The sequence below is a fragment of the Podarcis cretensis genome, assembly GCF_951804945.1.
Source record: "Podarcis cretensis genome assembly, chromosome: 7".
NCBI classification, from domain to species: Eukaryota; Metazoa; Chordata; class Lepidosauria; order Squamata; family Lacertidae; genus Podarcis; species Podarcis cretensis.
In genome coordinates this window covers 34980249-35004518 of record NC_137176.1, presented here as the reverse complement: position 1 = coordinate 35004518, position 24270 = coordinate 34980249, and the positions used below count along the sequence as shown (strand labels likewise).

The 24270-nt window shown below is 42.4% G+C and overlaps 1 protein-coding gene across 1 annotated transcript in view; it reads right to left on the bottom strand.

The window, feature by feature from the left end:
- The window catches only part of PARD6G (par-6 family cell polarity regulator gamma), a 71375-nt gene extending 47409 nt beyond the window's left edge, over positions 1 to 23966 (bottom strand). The window contains exons 1-2 of the mRNA XM_079983804.1: positions 23491 to 23966; positions 1514 to 1736 (exon numbers count right to left, since the gene is read on the bottom strand). Of these exons, the coding sequence (XP_079839930.1) occupies positions 1514 to 1736; positions 23491 to 23562 (295 nt within the window). The 5' untranslated portion in view covers positions 23563 to 23966. The remainder of the gene's footprint in view (positions 1 to 1513; positions 1737 to 23490) is intronic.
- Between the last annotated feature and the right edge of the window lie 304 nt (positions 23967 to 24270).

The following is a 24270-nucleotide window of genomic DNA, read 5'->3' as shown; positions in this document are numbered from 1 at the left end:
CCCAGAGTGATTTGTCTTGTTTGTTATTCCTGCTATTTCTACTCTATTCTGTTTTAAGAGTTTATTCTCCATTGTGCTGCTTCATTTTTCTTACTACATTAGTTATTTCAAGGCTGCCTGCCTTTGGCTCTGTTTCAAAGTCACTCGCTTCTTAAGCAAGCTTTGGAACACAGCAGCTTAAATATGCTTCGGCAATCCCGTTTCGAATGGCTAACATGCTTTAAGCTGCAATCCTATATGGCTGGTGTGGCGATCACACAAGGTCCCCAGGCGTTTCACCGTCTATTGATCCCTGTGCCACCACTTTATTTCTCGCTTCCACCACCCAGGCCCTACCTGGTAAAATACTGAGTCCAGTCAGGGTTAAATCAGAACATAAACTTCTATTTATTTATTGCAGTTCAACAAGCGTGTGCTTTCATAAACGATCTCAGTCCATTACAATCATGGGGTGCCTATCCAGACCTATAACTTCCGCTACCTGCTCTCACTCACTAAACCACCTCTCAGATATTTACTTGTCTTCCTAGCTCCTAACTGTTCCTGACTCAGCTTATTTCGCTACACTAACTCAACCTACCCACAGACTCTATCCCAATTCACTCCCACTCCAACCAACCACCCAACTCCCAACGAACGCCCCCTCTTCGCCCCTCCCAGAGCTGGTTTTATAGTCCCTCTGACTCCACCCCCCTGGGTTCTGATTGGGTAACCTGTTTAACTATTTCACCCCCAGCACTCTCATATGTTAACGTCACTGCTGGCAGTATGGCCTATTGAACTCGGTGCACTTTATTTCTCAGTATATATATATATATATATATATATATGACTGCCCTGTTACTTAATAAATTTTAAGAACAGATATATTAGGCAATCAAACCATGCTTAGTAGGGACTGCTAATGCAGAAGAGGGCGAAACAGAGCTTCCATATATGGTTCTTTCCTCTGGTAGAAAAGAGACACCTGTTAAAAATAAAAGTCCTAGAATACATTTTGCTCCCAAATATTATGGCTGCAGGGAGAAGTTGGAGTACTGGCAGGCTTGAATTCCCACCCCCATCTCTCATGAGCTGATGCACAGTGAAAGAAGCAAAACAAATCTCGTTGGCTGGGCATCCAACCTTCTTTGATCTTCAGCCATTATTTCAGATTTCTTAAGGGCCAACTTACATTTTCTACATATAAAGGAAGGAATTTCCAAACTGTAATACACAAGCAGCATCTCTAACAACAGCTTGCTGTTTGTCATATTAATGAAAGGAATATGCAAATTATTTTGAGTGCATGCTATTAAAATATGCTGATGCACTGCAGTCTTTTGTGCCTCGTTGCGATATATTTCTGCTATTTCCCTAACAACAACAACTTACCCACCCCACTCAAATATCCAGGTCGAGGAGCCAATACAAACAGGATTCTACTCTCCACAGGGGTTTTCAAAGTCTAGAAATCAGTAAGAAAAAATGAGGAGTTTATGTTTTCAGCAGATGGGTGATCATTTAATCTTACCTTGCTTTTGTATAAAAATCCTAAGTAGCGGGTTTGCACTTGTAACAGCCTTGAAGAAGTTGTCGTCATTATTAATAGGAAGAAGATCTCCATGTATATCGGCATAACCAATCATCACCTCCATGTTGGATATGTGGTGGATGTGAAGAATCAGTTTGTAGAAGTCTTCAAATTTCCCTGGTTTGAAACGATCCAGGGAAAACCTTCGAAATTCTGCACCAAACTGGAATCAAGAGGAAAAGAGCAGATGAATGGGTGTCAGGGTTTTTAAGGTGACTGAAGCTTTCAAATTTCACATCTGCTGTTCTTATTCTTAAGTAGCTTATGTGCTCTTCAAACTGCAACCTTATAATTGAACAGGATATTAAGATGATGGAAGAGGCCAGTGGTTTCTTAAATTTAATTCAAACACTGTACTAGACCGTGCTTTGCACTAGCTGTAGCTTAGAATGCAAACCATGGTTTGAACTTCTTAAAGCACTATTCTTTCTGCACTTCTAATGTCCTTGGGACAGCAAATTTATCAAGGCAGACAGACGGCTTTAACTATGGTTTGTCAATTCAAAACATCACACCAAACCAGTTAGAACAAATTTGCTTATTCTCTCCTTCCTCCTGTCAAAAGTAGACAACCCTGTCAGTGTTCCTTTGCCTACAGTTGCTTTGAACATGTCAACCAAAATGCAATGCTTCTGTTTTCTCCTGCTACTTACTATACCTCATGATTTCAGCAAATTGCTCTTGAAAGGTTTCCCAGAAGTTCATTTTAAATTGATTCTTTTTCACTTCCCTAATTTGACCAACAATTGGGAAATCCAGAAGCCCACTCTGAAAGATCAGTTCCTGCCAGGTTTTTGAGGGACATAAGAACTCTGGTTCTCCATTTACTGATGAAAACAGAATCCCCAAGGACATAGATTTCTGATGTTGAAGAGGCCTTGGACTCCCAAGACTGTTGATGACCATAAAGTACTCTGCAAGCCTACAAAGCCCACAGCATATTCCCCTCTGTGAAGATTGCCTATGCAGGAGAGTTCCTTGCAATGGAACTCGCTCACATAACCGATGCCTGGGAAAAAGCCTCAGGAGCTTTAAAGCAACATGCAGGGCTCCTTGAAATCCCTGAGCAGTGCTTTGAAGTCCTGACATTGGGACTTCAAAGCACCCAGTTATCTTATATCATTGTGACACTAGATAATTGATGGGTGGGCAAGCTTCACTCACCTGTCAGGTTTGGACTGTGGGGCCAGGGCCTGAAAAATATCTGGTTCATAGACCCAAAAGGCTCCCCACCTTTTGTCATTATCCTTCCAAATACGTTGGAAGTCAGTTCCACTGAAGTCACTAGGTGACATTTGAGACAGTTTCCCTGAATGATAGCATGCAAACAATGCAGATGTGGAACACACTAGGTTAATTTAATGAGGGGGAAATTGGGTGGAATTAAATTGTTCTTAACAAACACTAATTTCAATTCAGGCATTTTAATATTCATGTAGCCCCAAGAGACTTGGAAGAAAGTCTACAAAGGTAATTTCCATGTTCATTGCCTTGGCTATATTTGAAACTGTTAACTGGGATACTGATAAGCACCCTCAGCTCATTGCAAAAGGAAGCTTCTACATGGAAATTAGCAAGCTGTTACTCAAGTGAACAAGTAATTCATGGAGTCAGAGCTGGAGAAGTACCATATTTTTCCATGTATAAGACTAGGTTTTTTCCCTTAAAAATAATGTCAAAAATTAGGGGGCGTCTTATACACGGATAGTGCCAAGGGTGGACTGGTGATTGGTTGTTGCCGCAAAAATAGAGGGCGTCTTATACATGGGGCGTCTTATAGATGGAAAAATACGGTATATTAGTCTTTAGCTCTCAAGCACTCTGATTTTAAGTTACAAACCACTAAGAAACAAGTCAGTAAAAGGGAAAAGATTTGATGAAATATTGCCAATCCGAACACTGCAGATAAATCTTCCCACAGCCATGCATGCAGAAGGGTTGTGTATGGTGCAAACAGCCGTGTCAAAGGGGGTGGGGGAGGGAATCCAGCAACGCCTATTTTGTTGTTACTTTCTTGTAAACTGCCTTGTGTATGGTAATATAGAAAGGAGGTTTACAAATTAAAAGTGAAATGAAATTAGTTTAGAGGCAGAACCCCAGTGAATGGACTTGTGCATTTATTTATTTACTTACTTACTTACTTACTTACTTACTTACTTACTTATTTAATTAATTAATATATTGTCCTATGGCCGGAGGTCTCAGGGCGGTTCACAGAACAAAATCAAAATATAAAACCACAAAATATATAATCAAAATAAAAACAACCCAATAACCCCTTTGGAACGATTCTCCTTTGTAGCATTTATACAAAACAGTATATTAAGTACAGTAATTAAAGAGTTTGTCCTTTGACTTTTGCATCTCTTGTCGTTAGAAGCAACTAATCTCACATAAAATCACAATCAGACAACACATGCCCAAATGTGAGAAATGAAAGCTTTTTTTTTTTTTAATACAACTCTTCCTATCTGAAGAGTTTTAGGGAAATGTTTGTGTTTTTTTAAAAGAGTTCTGTGAAGCCTGGAAAGCTTGCTTACCATCACAATGAAACTTGATTAAATAAATAAATAAATAAAGCAATACAAGTCTCATTCTTTTGGGCAGACACAATTGTAACCCTTCATAAGAACCTAGAAATTAAGAAGTCAGGTCAACCGATGGAGTAAATATTTAGAGGTTTGCATCCAAACACACATGTGGAGGCAGAGCCATAGCTATGTGACCTTGTGCCCCTGGCAGAACTTTCCAGATTGCACCCCCCCAGCCACGGACAAATTAGCTCTTCTTTCTGCCTCTCCTCCAACCCGCCCCCCTTCCACCCATTCAATTTACCCTCTATTTAAAACCATTTCCTATGAGGCATTAATCAATATTTATATTTACGGACATATTTTTAGCCGATTTTGCGCCCACCCCATCGCCTGTGCCCCTGGTGGGGCGCCCACCTCATCCCCCCTAGCTATGGCCCTGTGTGGCGGTCACAAAGCCCCCCTCCCACTTTACAAAGTCTGACACAGAGACTTAGCAGAACCGTAGCAGAAATGACCAATTTGGCTTGAAAGGTTTTCATAAAGGCTGCAAGCTAAAAATAAAAAGCAAGCGAGAACACAGTGGCCTGTTAAGTTAACCACCCCTCTTCAGGCTACATACTTTTGGATCCCAACTGTTTCATTTTTTATTTTTTTATTTTAAAAAGGTTATTTCCATTCCCCTCTTCCCTAATTAAAGGCTGGTGAGCAGCAATGATATATTACTAAGCAGCACACTGGGTAGTAGACGAAATAGGATACCTCATAGTTGGTATTGATCTCTAAAGGCCTTTTCCAGACTAGTCTCCTCAACTGCTTTGAACCTTCCTATCACTAGAGTGCTAAATGGCTTTTAGAAGGGTGTTCTTTTGCCTATCACCCAGGCTACACTAAGACAGCAGCCAGAACAATCCTTCATTATGGGAACCTAATCTACTTATTAGAGCAGTTTTTGAACAATGAAGTACAGTAATCTACTTTGGCCTACTTGCCTAACGCAAACATCTCGACTGACATCGCAAAGCTAAAAGCAAGGGAAGGAAGGGCAATACGGGGTTGATGGTAATTTAGGCTGACAGTGCTGCGAGAACGGTGACTAACAAAATAGTATTACACATGCTTGCTCTTCAAACAATGACCCCTCGTTCTAAGAATCTCCCTCAATATTAGTCACCGTCTGGTTGATTTGCAGATACAAGCAGCAAAAGATGTCTAAGGAACCAACCTGTCCTAGCACAACAGGGAATCTCATCTATTCCCATATTAAAATCAACGTCAGGGATGATACAAAGGGTAGAGCACATACAAAGGCAAATTCTCTGTTTCATGTCATATGAATGCCAGTTGTCAAATGGTTTCGATGGTTTCGATACAACAATCTGCATGTGCAAATGATGCTAATTGTTTTAACTTTTAAAAAAAGGATTTACAGAGAAACTAAAACTTGGGCACAATACGTAATCTTAGAAAACTGATTAGAAGGTCAGAAAGAACCAGGTTGGGAAATGCTACAGCTCCAAAATTTAAGGAGGGTGTGTGTGTCATTTAAAATGCCTTCCAAAATTACAAGCTACTAAATCTGTTAAACATGGTTTCAAAAATCGTGTTCAAGCTTCTTTCTGAATAAGCTCAAATATTGGGCTGAATTCAGCATTAGAAATTAGCCAGACAGAAGGCACAATTTGCGACTGGCGTGGGTCCAATTGCGACCACGCAGAGATCACATAATGCCAGGTTGGCGACTGAGGAAAGTAAAATGTCACTTAGAGAAGGATCTGAAATATTTCCCTTGAAACTCGAATTTGTTTTATTCCTGATTATATTCTGTGATGTTTTAATGTGTTGTAAACCACTTTCAGATTTGTTCTTTAAAATATAAAATGGTATAAAAATGAAATAAAGAACAACAAATTTCACTGGAAATTTGTACACACACACACACACACACACACACACACCCTGCCCATCTGGCTGGGTTTCCCCAGCCACTCTGGGAGGCTCCCACCAGAATATTAAAAACACGGTAAAACATCAAACATTAAAAGCTTCCCTAAACATTCCATTATGGTGACTATAACCTAGGTTTAAGTTGCCATTTGGTGATTAACTTATATATCTGAGTTTCTAACACTATGGCTGAAGAAATATCGTCTCAAAAGAACAGGCAGGCTTTAGGCAAAAGGCTTCTTATTTAGTCATTTAATTGGCAAATATGCCAAGGAACCCAAGTAGCTTCATGGAGTTCATGACAGCCTTTGACAGAATGGACCAAAAATAGATTTATGGTTTAAACTGTGAAACACAAGCTCTTCATGGATCCAGCAATGGGTTTACTAGAGATATCTAGTTGACCATTGTGAGAAATAGGAGGCTCTATTAAAAGAGCCGTCGATCTGCTTCAACGGGGCTCTTAGGTATCTGAAAGCACAGGGGGGATAGTCCAGCTTTCTAGAAAAAAAAATCCAGTTAGTGTGTGTGCAACACAGATATTTGATGGACCTATTCCTATTATATTAGTGGCACACTCAGAAATACAACATGCAGAACATTTTCTAGCAGCACACATGTTGTAATGAAGCACCCATATTTACTCTGGCCGATGATATACTTTTGTCATCATGAAGAGAAGGTGGTTTACGATGACTCCTCAGAAATTATGACATGGCCTGCCAAGAGGAACAGTGAAATGCCAATTATACTAAACTACTGAGTTATTTCTGGAGCTCATGCTATGCACCACAAATAGTTGTGCAATGGTCAGGAGCGAGGCAAGTTAGAAGCTACAATTTTCTTAGTAACTGGTTTTCAGAAACAAGGTACTTTGGATACTCCTCTAACTGCGACAAAAGGTGAACATTTCCAAATCTTTTATAAGCAATTGTGGGTTTTTTATAATAATAAAAAAATAGATTTTGGAAAGGTGAAAATTGAATTTCATTTGTTCTGAAGATCCCTGCTGGAGTTGCCTTCAAGAACCCTGGCAGCATATATGAGTGCTGAAGCTGCATGTTTATGTCAATAAAGCCCATATTCTCACAGCTGTTTTCAATATTATTTCAAGTTATGTAAAGAAGTGCTGCATTTTTATGAGAATAAAATGCACTCGCTTGACATGGACCCACAAAACCCAAAGAGCTGGTGCCATTAGTAGTCACCAAAATTACTGTGGGAGAAGCCTGCCAGAGGTTAGTGGGACTGATTCACTACAGTCACTTGATTTTAACTATATAACACATATTGGGGGAAATTACTTCCATGCGTCAACATGAAGCATTCTGCATTAGGCCTTTTTAGCATTAGAAGACTGTAAAATATGCCATCTCAGAACAGAGAAGTGTTGGTACATCTAGAAGGCACTGCAGTAGAATTTTTTACAACGTTATGTATTGTACTGCAAGATTTTTGCTGGAGCAAGGGAGACTCTTGTTTTGAATTTGTTAACAGATCTATCTAAACTTGCTGCCAAATCAAGTGAGAATGACTGAGTAGCAAGATTTGTAGAAACACAAACTGAGAATGAAGCAGGACGCTAGCTAAACTGATGAACATGGAGGAGAGATTTCCACAAATAAGGTGTGATGTCTGACAAAAACCTCCTGACAACAGAGAGGTGAAATAATCTCATACTGCTCCAACAAATCAACTTATCATAGTTTCTACAGCAGTAGTAACCAACATGTCAGGAAAGAGCCCTACAAGTAAAGCCCAATGTATGAGGCATGACCTACAGTACACAAATGCCACCTCATACATTTAACCTGTTATCAGCAGCAGCAGCAGCTGCACAACACAAAATTGGGAAAATCAGAGATCCTTCTATCCAAGAGAACAGTCTTCCCCATGACACTAGTTACAGTATCTTCACTTATTAACACTTCCTAGTTAGTTGCCATTATTAAAAGACTTGAGGCTTATAAGCAAGAGGACATGTTTAAAATATGCTCCTCATGCCGGAGGGGAACATAAAAATTCAGGCCAAAATTGCTCGCACAATGATTGTTTAGGCAATTCCACAACAATCCAGAAACCCAAGAAATTCAGAACTGACTGACTGAAATCTGGCACCATGTCTTCATTTATGAACAGCAGCAATATAAACAATGTGGTTTATTTTTTATGTCTGGATCCCATTCCTTATGGTTTGAATAATCAACTTATTGTTGCTGTTTTTAAAATGCAATGATGTTTTAAAAAGGATTTCCATCAGTTACCAGTGAAATGACTGCATTGCAGGGGGCTGAACTTGTGGCCCCTTCCAAATCTACAATTCTATGATTTTGAGCTAGCCAAAGGTTTTGTATTTCTGGCAGCACATCATTGATGAAACACTGAGGGAAGAAAGATTGCTCAAAACTGTTGCTATCTATTTAATCCTGAGTCTGACACCACACAAACTTTAAAAGGCAATGGCTATCTCCCAAATGTTTTAAGTAGCTCAGGCTAAATACCTTTTTTTGGGATTTGAATTCGAAATCTGAATTGTAGTTGAGAATGCATTTTATTTCACTTTGTTTAAAAAAAGAAGTTTAAATTACTAGAAGTTCAAGAAAGTATACATACTTTCCAAAGTTGCCTACAGAGAAGGAATATAGGCTGGGTAATGGGAGACACTTACAAATGTATCATCCGCATGGTAATAGTTCAAAAATTAGGGTATAAATTAGCAGGTTCTACTAGCATATTCACGATAAAACACTATCAAGCAAGACAAGACACAAGCTTTCTCAGTGTTCCTCCACTCTAGTGATTGTTGTTCATAGGACAGAACTGCCAAATGGCTAACTGATTTCAGCATGTGTCAGAAATCCAAACTACTGCAGAGAGCCAACAATATCCACAGTTTAAACCAGAATAATCTAGACATTGTTGCACGGAAGACCTTCCAACCACAGGGAAGAGCTTCATATGTTGCATGAATTGGCACCATAGCGTAATCCAGGGGCAAAGCCAAGAGGGATGCTTGAGGAACTGGGTTTCTGCAAATTCCAGTTTGAACTGACCTAATCTGCTCCTCATGGGCTAATGTATAAATCAGAACTTAGTTACCCACAGAATTTCACACTTCGCAAAAATATTCCAATACCATTCTCTCAAAGAGATAGATACATAAAGATAAAAACTAAGATTAAAGGTAAAGGGACCCCTGACCATTAGGTCCAGTCGTGTCCAACTCTGGGGTTGCGGTTCTCATCTCGCTTTATTGGCCGAGGGAGCCGGTGTACAGCTTCCGGGTCATGTGGCCAGCATGACTAAGCCGCTTCTGGCGAACCAGAGCAGCGCACGGAAACACCGTTTACCTTCCCGCTGGAGTGGTACCTATTTATCTACTTGCACTTTGACATACTTTTGAACTGCTAGGTGGGCAGGAGCTGGGACCGAGCAGCAGGAGCTCACCTCGTTGCGGGGATTCGAACCGTCAACCTTCTGATCAGCAAGCCCTAGGTTCTGTGGTCTAATCCACAGCGCCACCCTTAAAACTAAGATTATATGCAGATTAAATGAATGCAGGAACGGGACAGAAAAGACTTATGGCAGGGGTATCCAAACTTTTTTCAAAGAGGGTCAGATTTGATGAAGTGAACATGTGTGAGGGCCAACCGGATTAAATCAACCGGTCCCTGAAACGGACTTTGGACATGCCTGACTTATGGGATAACAAATGCTGAAGTGACGTAGACCAGAAATAGTCTGATTTGCTCATCCCTGCCACCAACACGGTAAGAGGCCCTGGTTATAAAGCGTAGTCCCTTTAAAAAGAAATAAAGAATAGAATAAAATAAAATAGAAGAGTAGAATGGTGTGGAACAAAAGAGGGGCTGGACAGGCACCTTCAGAATTCTACTTCCCTTCTATACCTTACTAAAACAAAATGAAAGCTTGTGGGTTGACAGGTCTTGCATGCTGGGAGTTGGCCTAATTTCAGACATTATCTCCTTCCCATTTCAGATCATCAGTCATATCCCAAAATCAGCAAACAACTTGTCAAATGGAAAACACCGCGCTAGCAAAACAGGCAGGGATGTGGCAACAGCCCGTTACACCTAAACGTGATTAGAGGCTATTCTGTCACACGGTATTTATCCTCAGAAGACTAGCTTCTATCAGGTACACCTAGAAATTAATTATTCTAAAGGCATTCTTAAAGGACTTTGATTTTTTTTTTTTTTTTTTTTTTGCCGCAGGAGATTCCTCCAAATAGAAACCTACCTGGGTAAAAAAACACAAGGTAATTCTTATGAGACCCTCTGGTTCTGCCCATTTCAAACAATAATTCCAGCAGAAAGATACAATGACAAAGAGAGGTGTGAGGTGTCTGTGTGGGGAACTGTATTCATGTATTCTCAGTTTAAAATTCTACAGGCAATACTTAAATCTTGCCCATTTTCACAATTTCCTTCCTGCATCCACTAATGTCCAACTAATGCAACACGTTATCTAAAATACTAGCAAAAATCTAATGCCTCAAGAAGCATGACAGTTCAGCATATTAATTCAGGTGTGTATCCCATGTGCTTCTCACAGGAACCTCATTGATGCGTCTGTCCCAAAACTACAAGTGATAGGAGCTTGAAGCGTGGATCAACATTTGAAAAACAACTCACATTGAACAGGTTATGCCTACCAGACACATTGTTTCAACATCCTTGGAACCAAATTCCACGTTCCAAACAAGAGTTTAACTGAAGCCCAGCTCACAAGGTTGACACAGCTAAGTGTTTTCCTTAGGGCCAGGTGGTACATTACATGCAGTATAATGCACCAGCTGGAGACTGGTGGCTCTTTTTAAAGAGGAAACGCAGCTTTTGGAGAGAATGGTGTGAAGTAGCAGCAGAATGCTTAATGCTTTCCCTACTGTGTCAAAGTCCCGCAAAGCAGCTTTTCCCACTGCAGACAGTCAAATGCAAGGATGTGCACATATGAAAACCTGAAGGGAGCAAAATGGAGAAAGGAAAGGGCACACAAAGAGTTAAATAGGCCCTTCCCACTCCAGATCAACTCTTGCAGAAATAGCCACCCCCCTTTTTAAAGGAGGCCACCAGACTACGGTTACATGAATTTGTATGTACTTATTGAGCCTTTAGGAATATCTATTACTTTGTGAATCTTGAAAATTTCAGAATACATGATTTTATCTTAAAAGAGAATGATGCTTGTAAATCCAAAAAGAACTAGAACAAGACTCTACTTAGATATTTTTCTGGTAGATCACTTTTAAGAAGGTAAGAAGGCATGTAAATGGTATATGCAGTTTTTTCTTTTTCTTTTTGCTATTCTATCTCTCTTTCTCAATAAAATACATTCTAGTAAAAGATATGGAACTGGGGTGGGTGGGGGTGGGGATAGAAATAGTTAAAAATGTAATGCTATTACTGCTTACCTGCTGAATTCAAACTCTGTTATGCAAAATCTCTCCAGATTTCCCATGCATCTGATGAAATCTGATTCAGCGGGTAAGTTTGGCAAGGCACCGCAGTGGAACAACAAGAAAAGCTCTCAGACCCCGGGGGAATTAATTGATACAGAATACAATTCAAAATATGGGTCAAAGCAAAAGTGTGGATGAGCCCTTTGTCTGAGCAATTAATGCGAAACAAAACCACCTCCAGCTGCAGGATTTTAAAATCTAACAGCAATTTAAAGAGTGCATTGTATGGCTTACATGTAGGAATGGAAGATCCCTTTTCGACAAGTTACATGTAGCCAGATGTAATTTCTCACTCAAAAAGGACTTTTGCTACCAGTTTAGCAGACTGATGATGAATAACCGTTAGTTCCAACAGTAGCTAGTATGAGAGTTGAACACCCATCCACCCCAAGAAAACCCTACACACATTTAGCTTTTTGTGAGTCGTAGCACATGCTAAAAAAAAGTGGAAGACATGACTAGTCAAAACTGCTAGAGAACTAGACCTTCCTGATTTTCAGGGTGCTGTAGCTGTTCTGGCCCCACAGAATAAAAGAGTGGAAGAACAAGTCGAGATAATAATCTTTCATTGAACTTGTTAGTGTAAAAGCCCAAGCTGTTCTTGATTGGCTGAATTTAAGCAAGTCTTCTAGCCACAGTAGAAAGAGATAACCAAAGTCAGGTAAAACTAAGCTACCCAACCTTTTATCATCACAGGAAGGCATACAAATACAGGATACACGACTTGCTGGGGAAAAAAATAGGAGCTGTCATATGGACTAGGAAGGATGCAGTCTTATAGTGCAAGCTTTTCATTGTCCTAGCTGAATTAGATTTTCTATTTAGGAAAAAAGATATAGTTAAAAGATTTGTGCCCTGTCTTTCTTCCACAGAAGTCCAAGAAGTCAAGAATACTCAAGCTGGACCCTTTTTTAAAAAGCTATACTTTCACCAGGCAACAAAAAGTTAACAGTGATAAAAACAGGAAGTAAAGTAAGGAGGACATTCTACTGATGTGGCAACTGAAACACCCAGATTCTTGTGCCTCCAATGTTGATCTAAATCAGTGGTTTCATAATAAAAATGTGCTCATGCCACACTTGATAAGAATTACATTGGAAAACAAAAACTGGAGAGCCGCAGGTTTCCCCATCATACTCACAGTTCCAAAATTCCAGCCCAACTGATTGAAATCTTGTGCTATGGTCTAAACCACAGAGCCTAGGGCTTGCCGATAAGAAGGTCGGCGGTTTGAATCCCTGTGACGGGGTGAGCTCCTGTTGCTTGGTCCCTGCTCCTGCAAACCTAGCAGTTCAAAAGCACATCAGTGCAAGTAGATAAATAGGTACCGCTCCAGCAGAAAGGTAAATGGTGTTTCCATGCCCTGCTATGGTTCGCCAGAAGCGGCTTAGTCATGCTGGGCACATGACCTGGAAGCTGTATGCCGGCTCCCTCAACCAATAAAGTGAGATGAGCGCCACAACCCCAGAGTCTTCCGCGACTGGACCTAACGGTCAGGGGTCCCTTTACCTTTACAATCTCAAGAGATCTGCAGAGGACAATGCAAGAATCTGTAGTCGCTTACCCCAGAACACAAAGCTCATCCCATGACTTAGGAATCTAGAAGTTAGTGACTGAAATCTCTCTCCAAGCATTGCAGTTGTGAAGTATTAATTACCTCTATCAAGAAGCACTTCAAACCAACATGGCTTTTGCCACCTTTCATAGTTCCTTGATAAAAAGACTTGGGCTGCATACACACAACATCTTATTCGAGAACCAGTGGAGACCAAGTACTTGTCTTTTTCTACACAGTCCATGTACCATCTAGATCTATCGCCTATATTTTGCACCCCAAGAAGTGCTTCCTGAGAAACTGGCCTCATTCTGAAAATAAAAGCTCATTGATTTTGCATTACCCTGAAGTGTGTCCATCTGAAAACAGATGGAGGCAGGCTAGGGATGAACCAAGAACTTTCGGTAGCTGAGGCGAACCACAAAATGGTGCTGCCACACCCTGCCAGGGAAGAAGGGGCAAGTGAATATCCACATCAGGAATAAGGGGGGTGAGGGAAATAAATATCTACACCTGGAACAAGGTTGGGAGGAGACCCAAAGTGCTTCCTGTTTGCCAAGAGGCCACCATAGAGGTGGTAACAAATCTAGTCTCCAAGGAGTGCGCTGCAGAAATGACATTTTTGTGCTACAAACATTCTACCCCTACCAGGCTTGTCATTTCTTCTCCTTTCAAATAAACAAAGTTCCTGATTACATCTGGAGGCCCAGGATGCAGGACTGCGCCCACTCATACCCATTTCTTCTAGGCTAAAGCATTGGAGGGTAAACAAGAAAACACGAGTTCTCATTCTCAACTTTCTTGTTCCCAGACAGGTTTTCACAAGTCTTGGCGCTTACAACATAAAAGATGAGTTGATCCATTTTTTTTTCTTTTAGGATGACGGCACAGGCATTGGCCGGAAAGAGCAGCACCTCCCAAGTGGCATTTTGAGCTGCATTTGATCTAGAGCAGTCTAGCCAAGTTGGTCAAGATCATGCTTGCAAACAGCTACCCACCTATGGCAGATAAAAACAGCCACTAGGCAGGGAAGTTGATGCCACCTGTAAGATGGCTATTTTCTCTTTCAGGCCATCTGGGCTAAGAATAATTGCAGGTGAAGTTATTTGCAAAATGGAGCTGAGACACACTTGTTCTGTGTGGTTAAACAGTTGCCCACTTCATTAGCAAGACACCCATGTCCACCTAAGTCAGACAGGAAGCAATGTAGAGGAACAGATACCTTACTAGCTCGATGCATTCTTACAGATGGATCGCCAAGTCCTAATGGGATGTTATTTGTTCATAAATTATGAGCTGCATTTCCAAGCGCCAAAAAGTGCTGCGTACAAGTAGAAATTCAATAGCAAGAAGCAAATATTCAAACAATACAGTTTAAGCCAAAGTGTTTCCCCTCAGTGCCCACTCTAAGTCACAAAGTGCCCTAAACAAACCTTTCTAAATTTAAGGAAACATCCATTCTTACCATCTCCCCCTAAAAATAGAAGGCCAAAATAGATGCAATGGAGACACCATTCATGTTTTCATCTCATTTACATATACAGTGGTACCTCAGGTTACATGCGCTTCAGGTTACAGACTCCACTAACCCAGAAATAGTACCTTGAGTTAAGAACTTTGCTTCCGGATGAGAACAGAAATTGTGTGGCGGCGGCATGGCAGCAGTGGGAGGCCCCATTAGCTAAAGTGGTGCTTCAGGTTAAGAACAGTTTCAAGCTAAGAACAGACCTCCAGAACGAATTAAGTACGTAACCAGAGGTACCACTGTAAAACAAGAACGGGAATCTGACTTCATAGGTCACCAACACATACCCAGAGGTTTTCCTTGGGGTGCCCCCAATAAATTTAGGATTGGATAGATTAACTCTTGCCTCCCCAACTGCACTCTCCAGGAAAATCAGGGGGTGTGAAGGGTTCAACACTCTTGTATACTCAGCTTACTGCTGAATAAAGACCTAAAGATAGACAGACACACTTAACGCATGTGGGGCCAAGCACTTAAGAAGAAACACATTTCTGCCAATCATATCTACTTAATGCTGCTTCCAAACAGGATTCTGGAGTAATGATCCCAACACAAACCCTTTGAGTCACTATAGGTTTATTGTTCCAGAACATGAACACCTCCCTCAAGAAGAAAGAAAACTTGATGGGGTGCCCTCTTCTCACAAGAGAGTTATCATATTTGGTATTTTACAGAACTACCATGCTCTACTTAACATTTTGTTTTGGAGATGGAACAGCCCAGTCATATGTGTGTCTGGACACAGTCAGATTACTCAGCAGGAAGTGCTACCTACTCCCAGGCGAGTATGCGCAGAATAAAGCTGCAACCCAACCAGTCCAAGTGAGATCGTGAGACTTTCTCATCACCCACTACAAAAATGCTGACTTTGTCTCTCAATTAAATAAGAAATAACTATTACAGTTTTCCCACAAGTAAGGTAAATTTCAGTGCTAATCCGCCATTTGACATATGGAAGACCATCTATTATATACCTGACAAAATTAGTAACATGAACTTAAAAAGACAAGTTCAAAATTTCCACAACTCTCAAGGCATCTGCACCAAGCAGTGAAAAGCCTTTTCATCACTGCTGAATATCCACCTTGACATATTTTAAATATAAGCACTATATTTAAGTTTCACATGCCACTCCAAACCAGTGAATTAAACACCACCAACACACAACCATGTGGATTAAAACCATCTGTACTTTAATGATAACGTGCCTCCCGAGCTGAAGAAGCCATTTTCTTCTTTACTGGACAGCAGTTTTTGCAATTAAGGATTTCAGAGGCAGAAGCTTAAGCACTCATTGTATATTTGTCACTTGATGACTTGCATGAGTGTATGGGCCCTGTGCTGATCCATCTCATCACATCATCACAAATGCGGTTACTTTTGATTCAAGAGAATCATTTCAGACATTCAACTGCAAGTCATCAAGACATACAGCAATTCAGTACAAAGAAGCCTAAACACAACTTTTCTGTAGCAGGGTGTGTGGATCAGCAACATCTGGAGGCTTGCAACTCCCATCATCCCTGACCATGCTGGCTGGGGGCGATAGGAGTTGGGAATCCAACAACATCTGGAGGGCCATCGGTTCCCCATCTCTGGTCGACATGAACGGTCCTGGAGTCTGTGTTCAAAATTAGCCAGGCACCAGGCGCATTTTGCATCTGGCTTTCGACCACTTGCAACCAAGTGAAGATGCCTGGGAGCCAGGATGCCACCTGACACCTCCATCATCTGGGGATCATTGGATCTGGATTGTTTGCACACATTAATAGCCCATCCTGTAGAATTCTATCAGTTATATTTTACATGCACAATCAGAATGAATTTCTGGAACCAAATTGCTTTTTCTGTGCAGTTTGAGCAGGAGCAGGAACCACCATTAGAAAAAAGAGGTAGGACTAGACCAATATATATGTGGACTGTCCCTGGATCAAGTGGCTTTTCTTCCCAACATTCTTCACCTAGCTCAAGGTTGTCATCTGAACTAGCTAGATGTTTAACTGAGAATTCATCACAGTCAATCCATTGTTTGAAAAATAACGACCTCCAAGCTGCCTTGCCCCAAAATGGGAACTAGACATTCCATTTAGGTGACTGTAACCTTGGTTTAAGGAGCCATTTGGTGCCTAGCTTATATATCTGAGTTTCTAACACTGCCTGGAGTGAAGGCTAAGCATCACTACCAGAAGGGTCGTAGTCAATGAAAGTGTCTACATGTTGAAGTACTTTCTCATATCAAAGCAGAGGAGGCACACACTTTGGAGATACTTTGTTTATTATGTCCTTTACTTAACCAGCAGCCCCTTTACTTAAATATTTCTCAAGACTCTAGTAAGGAACACTACCTCTGCCTGGAGCAAGACCTGAGAACATGGACACTAATCGTCACAATCAATCAATTTTCTAGAAATGTAGTTGTATGAAGTTAATCATCCAAAAGTATGTTACTCTTGGTCAAAACAACATTTTTCCTTAGCTGTCTAACAACCTCTGCCCTGCCTTCCAGGTAAATCACAGAGCCTATGTCACAACCTCATGCCATAGATGGTTTTAAAAAACAAACATCCGTAGCATTCTCTCTTCATTAGTCCTGTAGTCATGTCTAATGGGAAAGTATTCCACCACCAAGGCACTCAATATATTATGATTGCTACTCTAATATACAACTTGAGTGTAATTGATGGTAGCAATAACGGTCTTAGGAATCAATGTTAAGTGACAGAATACCACCAGTAGTAACTGACTGTGTGGAGTGTGCTGCTCTCTTACATCTAGTAACCTGTATGTACTTCTGAGTATGACTGGAAAACAAATATTCTCACATATCACAGGAGGTATGCTGCTGGCTAATAACTACTTCAGGTACTTGGTCAAACAAATACTCTTGAAAAGGAGTTAACATGAATGGTACACCATCAGTGTTGCAACTGTCAAACCTTGCCTTTGAGGGTCTATAAGGTAAAGGTAAAGGACTCCTGACAGTTAAGTGCAGTCACGAACGACTCCGGGGTTGCGGCGCTCATCTCACTTTACAGGCAGAGGGAGCTGACTTTTTCTGCAGTTTTTCCAGGTCATGTGGCCAGCATGACTAAGCCACTTCTGGTGAAACCAGAGCAGCACATGGAAATGCTGTTTACCTTCCCACCAGAGGGGTACCTATTTATCTACTTGCACTTTGATGTGCTTTCGAACTGCTAGGTTGGCAGGAGCTGGGACCGAACAACGGGAGCTCACCCCGTGGCAGGGATTCGAACCGCCGATCTTCCGATCGGCAAGCCCAAGGCTCAGTGGTTTACACCACAGTGCCACCAGCGTTCCTTGAGGGTCTATACTGTATCACTAAAAATGTTACTATATCATTATGAAGCACTTCCAGTTTAATAGGCAGTAACACAAGGCAGCCAAAAGAGTCTGTTACCTATAGACATACTTTATGTGTATATCAGATTATCTGTATGAATCCCAGCAAACTAGTCTGGCTGACAGGGATTAAGAACTAGTATTTACATATAACACAGCCAATTCATTCCTTCAGAACAGTTCATTCAAAGGATGCTAAGTACAGCTCACATGGTCTTTCTACTGCCTATTATCAGTGCTTGCACTGCAATGAAGTCTCAGAAGTCTGTGTTCTAAACGTACAATACTAAGACCGTTGAGAGAGATACAAGATTTATTGGAATATGAAGGGGAAAGGCAGCCAGCTGGCTATTTCATGCAACTCGGTTGCAGAACATCTGCTCTGTATGCAGACGGTCCCAGGTTCAAATCCCCAGCATCTCCAAGAATGGAACGGAAGTACCTCTGTCAGATGGACCAATGGTCTGGCTGGGTGCAAGGCAGCTTCCCCAGTTCCCTATATTTCACCCAAAGTAAAGTCAAGCATCCATAATTTTGAAACAAAGAAAAGCAACTCACCGCTAACATAGAACATAAAAAGCTACAATACCCAGAGACCTCTGTAGGTTTCACAACAGGGATGGCAAACCTGTGGTTGTCCAGAGGTTTTTGGGTTACAGTGCCCATCACCCCTGTCCACTGGCCTTGTTGGCCAACACTGATGGGTGTTAAAGAGTCCAACAAACATTTGTTAGAACCCAATGCTAAGATATTGTCGAGAATGTATAATCTGCTGTTGAAGTGGAATACTGAGGATGAAACGGTAAAATCGGCTATGATAAAATGGGCACAAGATGTTGGTCATAATATTATGTTTGTTGACTGGGAAAAGTTGTGGACCACCAGTATGAAATTCACGGCATGTAATGCCTTAAGAGAGAATATTATGAAAATGATATATAGGTGGTACATGACCCCAGTCAAACTTGCAAAAATCTACCATTTGCCCGATAATAAATGTTGGAAATGTAAAGAAACTAAAGGGACATTCTTTCACCTTTGGTGGACGTGCCCAAGGATTAAGGCTTTCTGGGAGATGATATATAATGAACTGAAAAAGGTATTTAAGTATACCTTCTTGAAGAAACCAGAGGCCTTTCTTCTGGGCATGGTCGGCCAACTGGTGCCAAAGAAGGACAGAACCTTTTTTATGTATGCTACAGCAGCAGCAAGAGTACTTATTGCAAAGCATTGGAAGACGCAAGATTTACCCACCCTGGAAGAATGGCAGATGCAAGTAATAGACTATATGGAACTGGCTGAAATGACCGGCAGAATTCGAGATCAAGGAGAAGAGCAGGTGGAAGAGGACTGGAAGAAGTTTAAAGTCTATCTACAAAAACACTGTAAAATCTTTGAATGTTGAGGACATTGAAAAGGAAAAGAAGGGGTTCTAGTGACTGAGTTAAATAAGAGCACAAAGGGAGGGATCAAGAATCAAAATGAATAAAGATTGAGCTTGCTGAACTAATTATTACATAGAATACAAGATCGGGAGGCGGGTGGAAGTAAGGAAAATAAGGTTTTGAAGGTTATAATTGGAAAGTGAGTTTTTTTAAATGTTAAAATCTCCTTTTTTCTCTTCTTTTTTTGTCTATGTTTTCTTTTTCTTTTGTAATGTTTGTGAAAATTTGCTTTTTTGTTCTTTTTTGTGAAAAATGCAATAAAATTATTTTTAAAAAATATAAAAAATAAAAACTTCACTGAAAAAATAAAAATAAAGAGTCCAACAAACATGGGCATATCTTAGTGCACCCCCCCTTTAAATGACCAAATAAAGTGGGGAAAACAGTGGGGAATTTGCTCAGTCAGTGGCAGAACAGGAACTAAAAACCAGCTCTTTCTAATTTCAGCTTGCATTATCCACAGAAGGACTCTTGCCACCATTTAACATTGATTTAAACATTTTGCTATAAGCTGTTGAGAACACAGAGGCAATGCAACGCCCACCCAGAGGTATTGCTGTGGATCTTACACCTGCAAGGCAAGTTTGGAAGGCAAAGCCAAGAATAAAAGAAAGAAAGAAAGAAAGAAAGAGAAATAAATAAAAGTGGGCGGGAAAGCAAGGTAGCTGTAGGAATACAGATAAAGTGAGGCTAGAGTGATTTGAGAAAGAGAAGGCCTTCCAGATGTTGGTGGGCTACAATTCCTATCATCCTTCCCCGATAACTGGGCACAATGCCTGGGGATGATGGGAGCTGGAGTCCGGCAACACCTAGAGAGGGCCATGGGTACTCCACCTCTCTGGTGTAGTTCATTAACATACGTCTCACAACCACGCATACGTTTGTCATAGATAAGCTGCCTGGAATGGCACAACTCCTGACAAAAGCAGAGGGCAAATCTGGTCTCATGCTGTTTCAAGGATAGCTGCCTCCCCTGCTTGAACAGGGGTTTTGGGATGTAATGATGCTAAGTCAGGGTTGCCATACATCCAGAATTTTCCAGACATAGCTGGTATTCAGCCCCCTGAAAGCATCTGGGCAGAAAACACTGCAATGTCCAGGAAAGTCCAGACATATGGCAGCCCATGTCAGTAGTGTAGAGTTTGACGATTTGCATTAAAAATAGCTCAAAAACTCAAACTTTGCCACAACCCCCCCCCCAAAAAAACGCAGCAGCTTTGCAAAAAAATGTTCAACAACTTTTGTATCCAGATTTTCACTTTTTGAAATATGGCAACTCTAGCAAACTTGTCATAGCAGGCATGCCATGCAAGCACACAAAAGGGCAAGTCTTCACTATGCTCAAAGGGTTCAAGTACCTTTGCTATGATGAAAGACTAAAGTGCTCTTATTAGTCCAAGGGGGGAAACAGACATAACAGGAATTTACAAAATTATGACTAGTAAGAAGAAGATAGCCAAAATGCATTCTTACTCCCCCCGCTCTTGTACTACTAGAACTTTGAGTCCCTCGCCAAAATCATCTATCTGTATATATGAAAACAGGAAGTGCTATTTCACACGCCTAGTTAACTTACGGAATTCACTGCCACAGGATGTGGCAATGGCCACTATATTAGATAGCTTCTAAAATGACAATTCATGACAGGTATCTCCATCAATGGGTACAGTGGTACCTCGGGTTACATACGCTTCAGGTTACAGACTCCACTAACCTAGAAATAGTACCTCGGGCTAAGAACTTTGCTTCAGGATGAGAACAGAAATCGTGCTCTGATGGTGCAGCAGCAGCTGGAGGCCCCATTAGCTAAAGTGATTAAGAACAGTTTCAGGTTAAGTACGGACCTCCGGAACGAATTAAGTACTTAACCCGAGGTACCACTGTATTAAAGGGACGCGGGTGGCGCTGTGGGTTAAACCACAAAGCCAAGGACTTGCTGCTCAAAAGGTCGTCGGTTTGAATCCCCGCGACGGGGTGAGCTCCCGTCGCTCGGTCCCTGCTCCTGCCAACCTAGCAGTTCGAAAGCACCTCAAAGTGTAAGTAGATAAATGGGTACCGCTCCGGTGGGAAGGTAAACGGCATTTCCGTGTGCTGCTCTGGTTCGCCAGAAGCGGCTTAGTCATGCTGGCCACATGACCTGGAAGCTGTACGCCGGCTCCCTCGGCCAATAAAGCGAGATGAGTGCCGCAGCCCCAGAGTCGGCCACGACTGGACCTAAAGGTCAGGGGTCCATTTACATTTACCTTTACCACTGTATTGGCAATGACAGCTAAATTTAACATCCATGTTGGGAGGCAATATGCTTCTGAATACCAAAGGCTAAGAGCATAAAACGGGGCAAAAGTTGTTGCCTTCACCCCTTACACCTGGTTGGCTGGTTTATGGAACTGATCAGGGATGGGCAACCTGTGCTCCTCCAAATGTTGTTTGACTACATCGCTCATCATTGGCCATGTTGATGGGGGCTAATGGTTGGTGTAGGGTAGGGAAACATCACCTGAGGGCTAGATGGACCTTTGGGTAGATTCAACAAGCCTCTTCTTATGTTATGGTCCCCCCCCATCCCTTGGCTGATTTATCTGAAAACCGGAAGCTCTTGGAACTAGGAAGCAGCATTCCAAGCATAGACTTCAGATGCCTGTAATTTATCCCTCATTACAAGCTTACACCTTCGTCCTAGGGCAAGAAAGGCAGGCTTTACTTAAAGGCCTTTTCAAAAGGACAGCAAGGGTGGGGCGGGGCGGACAGATTGAGAGGGTGTAGTAGTGCAAATAGATCCGACTGCACTTAAAAGTCAGAGTTGTGCCCTTTCAGCGGGAAACACCAAAAACGTGAAGACTACGTTTGGTAACGCGCAAGCACTTCCCTCCTCCCCTCACCCCCCCCCCGCGACGAAGGAAGAGCTGAGAGATCAGGTGGCACCGGGAAAAGGGAGAGGGAGAAAGGGAGTCTACTACTCTCCAAACAAGTTTAAACACGAATTAAAGAGAGCGAGTTTGCAGAGCTCCAGACCTGCGAGGCAGCAAGAGGGCCAGGAGCAGATTCAAGAGGGCCAGTATGGGATTGAGCAGCAGGCTGCCTGGCGTTTCTTGAGAAGTCCAGAGGGTTGCCTTCAGGGGAGAGAAATCAAGCTCTCCCCACCCCCCTGTGTCTGTAGTCCAGTCGTCCCTTCCCGCGTCCACGGCAATATTTTCAAACCAAAACACAAAAGGTTTCGAAGTACTTCCATAAGGAGGAACAATGGGAAACGTTAAGCAGAGGCAGCCGAGCGTTTTGCAGGGACTGAACTCACTCACTCCCACGCGAGTGGCGATCAAGTTTAACTCGACCGCGAGCGCGTGGGGGAGGAGTGGGGAGTACTAGGGGGGCTTTGCGGCAATAGCATCCCCCCTCCAATCGGCCCTCTTTTGAGGTTCACTAATCCAGATCGGAGCCAGCCTAACCTGCTTCGCCTTCCACCCGAGCTCCCCCCACCCCACCTCCCGCCGCCCTAGTTGGAAAGCCCTTTTGTTGTGAACGGCCCACCAGCAAAGAAACGTGCCGCGATCGCCGCCTGATCCCAGCAAGCCGACGAAGCCGGAGATTAAAGATCCAGGCGCCCCCGAAGCCACATTGAAACAAAAACAAAATCTGTGGAAAATGTCCAGGCGGAGACGTAAACCCACCCCTTACGACAAACACCCTAGAGATCTCGGGACAAGTTGCTATGGGATACGTCCCCTATGGTGGAGAGAGAAGGGAAAACATGTGTTTCATAGCAAGTCAAGGGGGGGGGGGTGGCGGGCAGAATATTCCCTTATATTCTTTCATAAATTGGCGCAGACACGTTCAAAAGAAAAAAGAAGTTGCTGCCGGAGTAAGTTTCTTCCCTCCGGTGGAAAACTAGAGCAATCTCGTTTTTTTCAGACGCAAGACAAAGCATCATAAGGGGAGGGGGCGGGAGGATGCAAGGAGATGGGGGGTCTCCATTCATTTTAAAAAGAAGTTAGAGGAGGTGGGGGAAAGGTACTGGAAGGCGGGGGGGGGGGGAGGAAGGTTAATCCGGGCTGCAAGTAGTTATTCCTTATGTCCTTACCTTACTTTTCACTTCCACCGCGCTGTAGCCAAAATACCGCAGACTCTGAGATTTATTAAAGCTCCGATTCATTTTCTCGGCCCCCAGTTTGAAACCCCCCCTCGTCCTTCGCCTCCTCCTCTTCGCCCTCGCTCAACAAGGGCTGGGAAGACCCACCGCCTCCGTGAGAAAGTGCCCCCCGGGCGGCCGCTTGTTGCTGCTGCTCCGACCCTGGAATGTAACTTTCTTTGGAACGTTCAGCCTCCCGAGATTCTTTTACTTTGTCCCAGCGCGCTAATCAGAACGCCCGCCTAGCTCGCTCTTCGGGCTTCTGTTTGTTACAATCGCTTTCAGCTCGCAACGCGCCTCTGACTCAATAGGAAGGCGGCTGCAGCAGCAAGGACTGGGCCCCGCCTCCATCAGAAACCCGCCCACTTTCAGTCTTCGCCGGTTTCAAAAACCCCAGAGCTGCAGTCATCGCCGTCGCTCATCCTGGCCGCCAGAGGGCGCGCGTTTGCGGATTATGACAGAATAATGATAATATTTGCTTAACTTGCTCAGCTAGCTAGCTGGCTGGCCGGGTGCTCAACAGTGGGCAGTGTCGCACCAAGGTCTGAAAAAGCAACAAACTCTGCTGCGTTAATGAGTATAAAGTCGCTTCCTTTTTTTAAAAAAAAGTCACATAAAACTTTATAATATGGGTGAATGCAAAATGCCCTTTTTCTTCTTCTTCTTCCAGTGAATACGCCAAACTTTCTTTTGGTCATTTTTGCATATGAGGGCGTGCAAGTTCATTAACAT